This window comes from Etheostoma spectabile, chromosome 17 (assembly GCF_008692095.1).
Source record: "Etheostoma spectabile isolate EspeVRDwgs_2016 chromosome 17, UIUC_Espe_1.0, whole genome shotgun sequence".
Taxonomy (NCBI): domain Eukaryota; kingdom Metazoa; phylum Chordata; class Actinopteri; order Perciformes; family Percidae; genus Etheostoma; species Etheostoma spectabile.
In genome coordinates this window covers 9,857,194-9,868,045 of record NC_045749.1, presented here as the reverse complement: position 1 = coordinate 9,868,045, position 10,852 = coordinate 9,857,194, and the positions used below count along the sequence as shown (strand labels likewise).

General features: G+C 38.6%; 2 protein-coding genes across 3 annotated transcripts in view; one reads left to right on the top strand and one right to left on the bottom strand.

The window, feature by feature from the left end:
* smndc1 (survival motor neuron domain containing 1) overlaps positions 1 to 9,774 on the bottom strand; it is a 15,675-nt gene extending 5,901 nt beyond the window's left edge. Inside the window, exon 1 of one of the 2 annotated variants that reach the window (XM_032540796.1) lies at positions 9,710 to 9,774. The gene's annotated coding sequence lies outside the window, so the exon portion shown is untranslated. Of the gene's footprint in view, positions 90 to 9,709 lie in introns of those variants that run through there. The other variant, XM_032540795.1, reaches the window with a different exon arrangement.
* On the top strand, positions 1,498 to 3,633 carry LOC116704980 (alpha-2A adrenergic receptor). The gene has a single exon (XM_032540793.1). It carries the CDS (start codon positions 1,956 to 1,958, stop codon positions 3,258 to 3,260), a length of 1,305 nt encoding a protein of 434 aa, XP_032396684.1. The 5' UTR covers positions 1,498 to 1,955; the 3' UTR covers positions 3,261 to 3,633.
* Positions 9,775 to 10,852: the final 1,078 nt, after the last annotated feature.

The window sequence follows — 10,852 nt, the reverse complement described above, 5'->3', positions numbered from 1 at the left end:
GGGAAGACCTTCTTCTTTGGGTTTTAACGTCAGCTTGCATCCTTAATGTTGCACTACTGCCATCGTCTGGAGTTAGTTAACTCCTACAGCGTCCAGTATGTCAGCTTTTCCTCACATGCTCTACTACAGCTTCTGGTACTCAACAATGAGATGATGAAGAAAAGAGAAGGAAAAAAATAAATAAAATAAAAAAATAAAAAAAACTGTTGGAGGAGTCCCTTTAATGTGATGTGAGTGCCACTTAGGTTGCTGTGTCCATTCTTAACCCACTTATTGTTACTTGCTCTTTCTGTTTTGTTCCCCTACTACTTAACGTACATACAGTACTCCTTTTTGGACTGAGTGTTAATGTCTCCCTTTTATTGTGTTATCCCTTCACTGTTGCCACTGTTGCCACTGTTGAGTTGAGTTACGCAACTTCCTCGCGACAAGAAAGATCAGATCAAGTACAAAGAAGAGTGATGCCCAGCAGCCTTATATCTTCAGTCTGCGGATCATGTCCCATACTGGCATACAGCTATAATAAAGTGCAAGTGTGAGACACTTCTGTGTGTACTGCAACTATAGCCATACCATATGACTAATGGTTAGTGATGTGTCTGTGATCTGTATCTTAACATTTTATGATGACGTTTTTACGTTAGGTCAAAGGCTACTCATGGACCTCAATCCTGATTTCACAATATATAAAGTACCCCCACCAAAGGGCTTTCAAAACTGAGAGCCAGGGAGCCCCAAGGGGTCACAAGATGAATCTAAGGGGTCATGAGAACATTACTGGACTGAGGAACAAAGACGTTTCTAGCATTTTCTTGAAATAATACAGGCCTCTTAAAAAATATTTAGATAAAACAGTTTGAGGGGTAGGGGGAAATCATATTTAACTTATACACACAAGTAGACATGGTCACACATAGAAATGGCTTTGTATTACACGGTCACAAGCAAAAAAGGTTGAGAACCCCTGCCATATATCACTGCTAGATAAATAGGTGTGCTTCTCTCATCAAACAATACATATTACGATAATAACATGCTGTGGACACATATCAGACTTTGTACTAGATGACTAGGGTGTAGCAAGGAGATGCCACAATGTCATGATTATATTTGTGTATCAAATACACAAAATGTCTTTGATTGTTTGATTTATCTACTTTGTTATCGGGAAAGCAAATTTTGTCTAGGTAAATATTTTATTCCTCTAAATGTACTCATCTTACTCTTGCACTACTAGTGTCTAATCTCTTCAGTAAATAGCTCTGATCCTCTCTACAGATTTAAGTATTATTTCAAGCTTCTATTTTCAGGATATACCTGAACATGTTGTTCATAAGGTAGAACTGCAAAACTATAGAATGCACTCTTAATCCATTCTAGTTTAATAAACTACAGATATTACTTCTATAAATCAAAAAACATTGTTAATGTCATAATTAGCCAATGGTTTCAGGGTCTGGGAGCAACACCAAATTGCTTTTAAAGCTCCAACAGCAGATGAACCCCGCCCATTCCTGATCTCACTGAAGTGGAGCCAGCATCACAGATCCTCAGCGGCAGATCAAGCCAATATAAAAAGACGTTCTCTCCACCTCAGCCACAACAGATGACAAGATCTCCCTGAGCCTATCAACAATGTAAGTCTTTTTTATGAAATGTCTTCCAAGAGACTTGATTGCAAGTTTTTTCTCCTAAAATGTTGGTGGATGAAGAATTATTTGTTAAAGAATAGATCCATTTTAAAATCCATCTAATGTGGGAAACTGGGAATCAATCAAATTCATTTTAGTCTTTTCAACATATATCGATATTTTTTTTAATCTTTTAACCTAAAGAAACACTTCTCCTAATTTTTCTGTTGGTGTCTATTTTCTCACTGACAAAGAGGAAAGAAGCAACATCATCTTTCACTGAACAAAATGAAAAGACTAAATTCTCTAATGCTGTGTTCTTGAATGGATGATATTAATAGACTGCTGGCAAACACAGCTTCCAACCCTCCTAAAAGAGCACTGTTCAGACAGACAGTCTCTTCGACACCACAGCTCATCCTGATGGGTTGTCTTAACTTCACCAGCGGAAATGAGACTTTGCCTGGCAGGCACCCTTATTCTGTGCAGACCTGTGTGCCTTTAACAATCCTGGTGGGTATCCTGATTCTGCTAACAGTGTTTGGCAATTTCATGGTAGTTATCGCTGTGATCACAAGCAGAGCCCTGAGAGCACCTCAGAACTCATTTTTAGTCTCTCTGGCATGTGCAGACATTTTGGTTGCCACATTGGTGATGCCATTCTCTTTAGCAAATGAACTGATGGGTTACTGGTACTTTGGTAAAGTGTGGTGTGAAATCTACCTGGCTTTGGATGTGCTCTTCTGCACCTCATCCATCGTTCACCTGTGTGCAATCAGTTTGGACAGATACTGGTCCGTCTCTCAAGCGATCGAGTACAACCTGAGAAGGACACCGGGAAGGATTAAATGCACAGTCTTTATAGTTTGGGTACTGGCGGCCATAATTTCCTTCCCTCCGCTTATCACAATGAAAAAGGATGAGGGTAAAAAAGACCGCCCTGAATGTAAAATTAATGATGAGAAATGGTACATCATATTTTCCAGCACTGCCTCTTTTTTTGCACCCTGCCTCATCATGATTATGGTGTATGTTAGAATTTACCAAATTGCCAAGAAAAGAACAAGAGCTCTGCCAGGTGAAAGGCAGAAAGAATATGGCAATCCAAAAGGCACAATGTGTGGTTTGGACGCCCTGGGGAGAAAAGACCGAGAAGGGGGGGGGATGGAAGAGGGGGACGATAGAGAGATCAACGGGCTGGACGTGGAGGAGGAACCTTCCTCGTCTGATGGGAATGAAACCATCCTATGTTCCCTGAAGAAGAAGAGGGGCATGAGAATAACCAAAGTGGCTCAGGTGAAGCCTGGGGAAACCTCTCCAAAGCCAGAGGGGCAGCCCTGTGTGAGAGCGAGCAAGTGGAAAGGAAAGCAGTACAGAGAGAGGCGCTTCACATTTGTTCTGGCTGTGGTCATGGGAGTGTTTGTTCTCTGCTGGTTCCCCTTTTTCTTCACATACACGCTCACCGCCGTGTGCGACACCTGCTGTGTCCCAGAGACATTGTTCAAAATGTTTTTCTGGTTTGGTTACTGCAATAGCTCACTAAACCCTGTTATATACACTATATTCAACAATGACTTCAGGAGGTCTTTTAAAAAGATCCTTTGTAAAAGAGACAGAAGAGGTTTATGAATGAGATTTTTATGCATGCATTTCAAAAACAGCATCTTTTGCACTCTATATTCAGGCTCTTATCTGTGTAAATATTAGATTAAAACAATATTTATTGAATATTTTAAAAATGTGAAATGTAGCATGTCTTGCTTTTGTGTTTAAACATTTTGTTTATTTCAAATCAGTACATGTTACAGTACATATAATATTAAATCATGTAAACATATTTTAAGGTGCAATGTTTGTTTTACAGCTAGTATTACACTGTGGCTATCTGAGAGTTTATGATGTACAATTGTGACAACATGAATTATACATTTTCAATATGTATGTGTTCATTTGTAACAGTATTTCAATCAGTCAACTACAGTATAAAACATCATCTCTCATGGCTTTAAAGACTGCCTGACAGCGTGCTTTAGACACAGAAAATAGAAAGATTCCTGTTGTATTATAACTGGGACAGTGAAAATATTAATGTTTGTATCGTAATAAAGCAGATCTCTAGGGCTCACATCCCAGTACATGATGCAAACTTCATTCATCAACTTTTCTAATTGACAGACCATGGTCATGCAAGAAATGTTTTACTTGTGTCTGTTGTGCAATATGCTTCAAATACTGTAATCCACTGAAATGTCAAACATGGTCAATAATTTCATTATGACTGATAACTAAATCATGTTGTCATGACAGCCATTATTCTGCAAGAGATACAAATGTTAAAATGATGCCCATTATTTGGGAAGTATGCCTCTGTCCTTGTAATTGATCATCATCATGAAAGAAGACAGTTGAAAAAATTGTAAATGCTACAGTTTTACAAAAAAACAAAACCTCTTTAATCATTGTACAAACAATGGCAAAAAGGACATGAAAGCAAATTTTACCCCAAAATATTTCTCCCCATACCACCACCGTTTGCCTTCATTCATAAGAAACGTGAGAACATGCCAATTATGTGAAAAGAAAATTATGCCTAGGAGGAATGGGTGGCCCAACAATAGTGAATGGAGTTTATCATGAATTATAGTCCTTCATATCAGGATATCATTAAATCGTCCCCTGGAGTCAAACAAAAACCACGCAGGGATAGAAATATGAGTGCTGCTGTGTGAACTTAATAGCCACACAAGCTTATCAATGTGGTGTACTCCTTGGTCTGATATCAGTACTTCCCCGTCTGTTCTCCTTTTAGCACATTGTTAAAAGCACTATAACTTTTCTTTAACAAACTCTTAGAGTCTGTGAACCTGAAATAAAGTAAATGCACCATCCATAATTGCATCCACTTATTTTCCACCAACTACCTCTCATACAACAGTGAATAACAGAGTGATTCCCATGTCTGGCTCTCTGGGACTATGGTGTTTTGAGATTCCTGTGGTACACTTGTTTGGGTTCAACCATGTCTCTGAATCTTAAAATACAACATGTTTTACTTACCACAAATGGTGAACTATAGACCAACTATAATGCTGACAGAGTTCCCACGAACAATCTGACACGAGAAATAAAAAAAAACATTGGTACTTGAGGCTTTGTGACAATGAGAATTTATCAAAGATAAGTATATTTCTGCAATGTTGTGACAGTTGGTTTCAATATGTTATAACTAGTCAGGCTTAAGCCCTGCCATAACAGCAGAAGAGTGCAAAAGAAAAAAAAAATTATATATATTATAGTCTAGTTAGTGTTTTAACAGAAGTAGCTGTTTATATTACTAGTATTGAGCAATCAACATTATGTAACATTTAAAATATTATTACCTGGCCCTGATCCATGACACATCAATGTGTCTTTAAAGATTAAAGTGCAGTCGTTGCAATATGAATGCATCCTTTAATTAAAATGATAACTATAATAGAGTGTGTTGCTATGCTTTAGCAGCAGGATACATACATTACATTTTTAAAATACATACTCTCCAAATAATAGAGATTAAATGTAATACCCAAATACCCATAAACTTACTTGCCCAAAAATAATAATGAAACAGTGGAAATCATAAAACGTCATCATGAGTTGACTCAGCAATATCTTGTGATTAACTTGTTATATATATATATAAAATATAAACCACAAAAAACATCAGTGACCTATTGAATTAATCACGTGTTACTAAAAGGTTTTAAATTTGAAACGTTTCAGTGAAATTTTGTTATCAATCCTCTATGCTTCAATTATTACCATCAACTATAGTTGGTTACAAACTGTGATTGTTGCTATTGCTATTCTCAGCGTGTGTGCTGTGCACTTTTGCTTTCTGAAGAGAATGATTTATTTCCACCTCTACCACTTCAGAACATCACGATTTATGCTTTATGAGCTGCTTCTGGCAGGCGTTCCCACAACTTCTACACAGCTCCCCAGTCACTCCTCTCCATTTCCTTCTTATGTCTCCCGCCTACAGCTCAAGAAGTACTTTTTAAGGCTAGTCATGTATCTTAAAGAGGCTGGTGAACGTAAAGACAATTAAAGACCAAATAGAAAAGACTGCATGTCAGACAGAGATTGTGCAGTCAGACAGAGGCCTCAGGACAGTAACAAGTTTAAAAAAATATCTAGTGATGAATAGGGTGTTTTAATTGAATGTTGGGTCATTACTTATGAATTGAGCACAATGCATCATGCACGCTGGGGCATATACTACTTCCTCCCTCTTGAATTGATAAGGATGTGGGATAATCAAATAACATTGTGAAGGATGTAAGCAGCCGGAATATCTGGTTTAATGTGCCTCATGCTCTACTCCCTCTGCTCACCAGTGCATCTGCCATTGAAATTTTACTCAATAAAAAGTCGTATTTTAACCGCTTGTTTTTGAATGTGTTTAATTACATTATAGCTGTCAATGTGATGCAGAAGAAAAATGTTTGAAAAATCAGTATAAAAAAAAAAAAAAAAAGTATCTCTTAGAAAGCTCCTGTGACAAAATGGGTTTGCTCACCACTTGTCCCATACAGGTCATTAGCCACAGCAATTAGACAAACAGTCACACGTTAGTTTTAGTTCCATTTTATTAAATTGCAGGTTTAAACATGGTTTAATGGTTTTCCTGTGTTAATACTTAGAATTGTTTGTTCAGTTCCACCCTGCAGGACACTTGTTTGGGGAGGGCCTGGCCTTTTGTAGGAATAGGGTGGTCATGGATGAGCTCACCGGGCAAAAGCAAGTAGAGCGTTTTCTTTCTTTATAGGAATGTTTATTTTGGTTATTATATAAAAATGTGTGACTAACCCTGACCTGTTTTGTAGTCAGTGGGAGAGGGGTGAACTGGTAACTACGTATCATATGTTAAGAGATTTCTAGGCATAATGTTATGGAGTAGATCAACCTGCAACAGACTGGGATGGGCTGAAGCAGTTAGGTGTGAATTGAACATCCTATTTAAACAGTGGGATTTGTGCTCCCAGGGGTAAATAGAAGTGAGGGTGTGCTGCTAGGAATGCGTGCCTTTTGTTAGCGTTGCTACTAGTTTAATGTGTTATTTTCCTTAATTTTTTTTTGATTGTTTAATTATCCGTGTACCACAGACCACTGTAAATACAATAATCACCTTTGGAAACCTACAATGTTTGAGTCTGCCTACCCCACAGCTCCTTCACTTGTTTTCAACAATAACTGATTAAAAGAGCTAGGGAGAGAGGGGGAGTGTGATGGACTTACGCTACTCACAGAGTGACGGCTGACTCATTATGAATGGGTCCAGCATGGGTCAAATAGAGGTTCAGCAGAGTTACACATGTCGTGTATATGAAATGTCTGTATCGTCACTGTGCTGCATTTTTATGAACTATGATATTCTGGCCATGGGTCACATCTCTTGCCCAGGTCCAGCAGGCTCAGTCTCAGACGCTATTATTCTATGAACTCAAGTTAGTTGCATTAAAAAACTTCTTCTGTGTTTTTTGCCGTGGCCGACACAATAGCAGAGTTACCAGCAGAAACACTGGTACAAGTACAGGTTTGCCTCTCATGCTTAACAGTATACAGCTGTGTTAGTAACAAATAAAACTGTGGACAAATGTCAGAAGCGTGGATTGGCGCTGTAGCCGCTGTGTCTCTCCATGTTGCTGGGGAGCCGTGTGTGGATGAATGGGGGTGGGGTTGTGCGGAGAGTAAGAGGAGAGATCCAAACACAGGCACCACTTTACAGAAAAAATGGGTAATGTAACGCAAATTAAACCAGATCGATATAAACAACATTGCTTCGTTTGTGGAGAGGCAGTGGATGCAAGGACATTAGGTGCAACGTTGCGACTTGGGAGAAATGTTAGTCGCACTCTAGAGCCCTGTAAGTTAACAGACACAAACTTGCACTGGTCACTGCTATGGTCTGAAGAACAACACAGACGGGACCAAATGTTGCATTTACTGGTAAACCGTAAACCTTGTGACCGACGTTTGACCAACTGCTTTCCGTTGACGAAGTTTCCTCTCGTTACTCTATCCTCTGTGACTGTCTAAATCTAAAAACTAAGCTGTGCGGTGCAGAGAACAACTCTGATTGGCACTTGGTCAGTGGTTGGACAGTGGTTTACGGAGCGGTAGATTGGCTTTGCAAAACAGCCCAAAGCCTTTTATGAACAGAATGATGACGCATTTAAAATATCACTCGATCACGCAAATTTGATCGTGGGAAGCCAAAATCGTGATCGTGATTAAAATTAGATTAATTGTGCAGCCCTAGTATTTTCTGAATGACTTGCCAGGAGATTGCCTTTTTTCTGCCTAATAAGATAATACTCACAAGAGGCCATTTTTAAACTCTAGGCCTTGAGAAAGGGACTATTGTTATTAGTATTTAGAATTAAAAGTCAGCTAGTAGGTTCTTATATTTTCATAGGTCATCAAAACAAGCCAAACATGCTCGTCTGGAAGGGGCTCAAGAAGACCCCGGGGGAATGAAGACCCCCACTGGGAGATAAGAGAGCCAAAGCGCGGGATGATGTGGAATGTACTAAATATATCAAATGTATCAACAAATGGCAGTTCATTCTTTGGCACAGTCAATTTACTCTTTACTCATTCATGCTTTCATTTAATCATATTTACCTTTTCTTTGCTTCAAGATGCAACAGGAACTATCTAATCATTTTGAGCATATTAAAAACAATGACTTTTTTTCAACAAGTGCCTTTAGGTATAAGTGTGCATGTGTGTGACTGTGCGTAAGAGAGAGCGAGAGAAGAAGGGGGGGGGGGGGGGGGGTAATGGGGTGAAAAGGTTATGAACAGTCCCAAAATATGGGTCTTACTCGTTGTATTGAGTGACAATGACCTTAGCAATCTGCCACAATAACTTAAAATTCACTAATGAGTTTGAAAACATTGATTCTTCTTGCTCATCACTACTAAAAGTCAAAATACTTCTGTGAAACTCCAAGCCCCTTCCACAGCAATGCTTTCTATGCTCTGCAGTGAATTCTCGCTGATACCAAATTAAGCTTTGGCAAATCTCCTGCTCCTGAGACCATAATTCGGTTTTAGCCAGCTTGTCCTGTCTGTGCTATCGATCGTATCCAATTCCAGTCTGGCCTACTATTCCCCTCTCACACAAGCTTCTGCACAACCCCCTCCCCACCACATGCTTCTGGATGATGTTAGCTACATACACATAAACAAAGTAAACACCAACTCCTGATAGTATAAAGCGTTCTATGATTGTACCTTGTACTGTGGTCACCAGCTAGCTGTTGTGGACAACAATTCATCCCTCAGTATGCTGTCAGTGAAAACACACCTAAAAACAGAAAAAGAAAGTTGTACCACATTATCAACTGGGATGTCTCTACGGTCTCTCCGCTTTTCCTTTTCTCCCTAGTCATCTACAGTGAGGGTGTCAACTATTGTGTGTTTTACCTCTTTTTGGTAGGGCCTCTGTTGTGGAATCATAAGTCACAAAATATGATTATTTGAAATGAAAGTGGAAGTGGAATCAATAGCTGAGGTTATTACTTGCAATAAAAAAAAAGGTGGAAGCAACTGTTTCAAATGATTTTCAACATTTTCACAGATGAAATACAATTTTAAGATACTATACTGTATGTTTGTAAATAAAAGATTACAAGCCCAAATGAATTGTGTTGCTAGATTCCTAAAACTCCACAAAATGAATACAAGGCAATCTGACCAAGAGATATTTTTGGCATGAATTTGTTTGTGCTCTTGCTGAAATATTATGCTGTTATTATCATCAATTTTATGGGTATAGTTTCACTTTAGAGAGAGTTTAGTGAAACGTGTTTAGTGTTTCAGTTTCGTACAGGTATTAAATAGATATCCCAAGCATAGGAGTGGGTGGAAGAGTGGACCTGCTTTGACACAATAGCCTGTGACCAAATTACAACTATGAAGTAACGTTACTAACAAAGATACTCTATTTTAAACCGTCTCTGTTACTACTACTGCCATACTTAATGCCATTTGATCTGTGGATTCAGATGAGTGTGTAGTGCAAGTTACCTCTACTGGTCAGCACTTGGCGCCTCGTGTGGGTATTTTCATTTGCATTGACAGATTTCCTTTCTCAAGCGTAGAAATGCAGTGACGTTACACAGAAGACATTTTCGACTCCTAAAAAGGTAAATCATCCTTTTAAAACATATGACTTGTAGTGCATTTTAAGGTGCGACGTTAGAGTAACAATAGCTATGCAAGTGGGGTTAGCTAGCTTTTCTATATAATGATTATTTATGAAATTATTATAACCTTACCAACCCCCTGTAGCACGTTACGTTAGCTTGGCTAGCTAGTTAACGTTTTTATGCTTGATACTTTGAATTAGCTACTCGCTATTGTTTTATTAAATAAATAAAAAAACTCTGCTGGTGGTCTGGCAACACTTACCGCTGTTGTAACACATTTACAGATTCCTTAAAGATACCTTTATTCCATTGTAACAAGTTAACAAGTTAACAGTTGGCTATTAACCATTAACGTTTAGCTTACAGTTCGTTTCCTGCAAAAATGGCAGCCGGAAGTGACCCATCTCCGTACATTACTACTTGAGTGCGACCAACTATCAGCGCGCGATTTTAGGGTTTGATGGTTTGAGCCACAGAGTGTTTATAACCGTAAGTCATATTTAAATGGATAAAGAAACCTAATAAAAACGTTTGACGGTGCATGATGGGTGGAAGAGGAACAAGGAGGATATGTATGTATGTACAAGTTGTCTTCGGTTGAACAGCTATAGGACACATAGGTTCAAACTCTTCTTTCGTTCCGTTTGAGATTTGTTCCACTATGATAAACGATTCGTAAAGTAATCTGGAAATATCTTCAAAACCGCGGTACGTGTAAGCTGGGCTTGTCATCATTCAGACAAAAAACTCAAATGTACCTAACATTATATCAATGCAAAGTGATATAGGCTACTTAAGCACTGCTTAACACTAGGCAGCTGATCAACTAGGCGCCATCCCTTTTAAACAAATCAGAATTTGGACTTAATTCGTTTGCATTAAGATTTATAGGGACTTGGTTGTAATATTGTATCTACAGTCTTGCATTGCCAGACCTATCACAGTGCTGCGGAGTAAGTAGCTTATAGTATTACTACTATAGATGGTCCGATACCATTTTTTGCTTCCAAATACCGATTCT

Bases quoted from the DNA above. Each gene is read 5' to 3' on its own strand.
- LOC116704980 (XM_032540793.1), top strand. From the start codon at position 1,956: ATGGATGATATTAATAGACTGCTGGCAAACACAGCTTCCAACCCTCCT.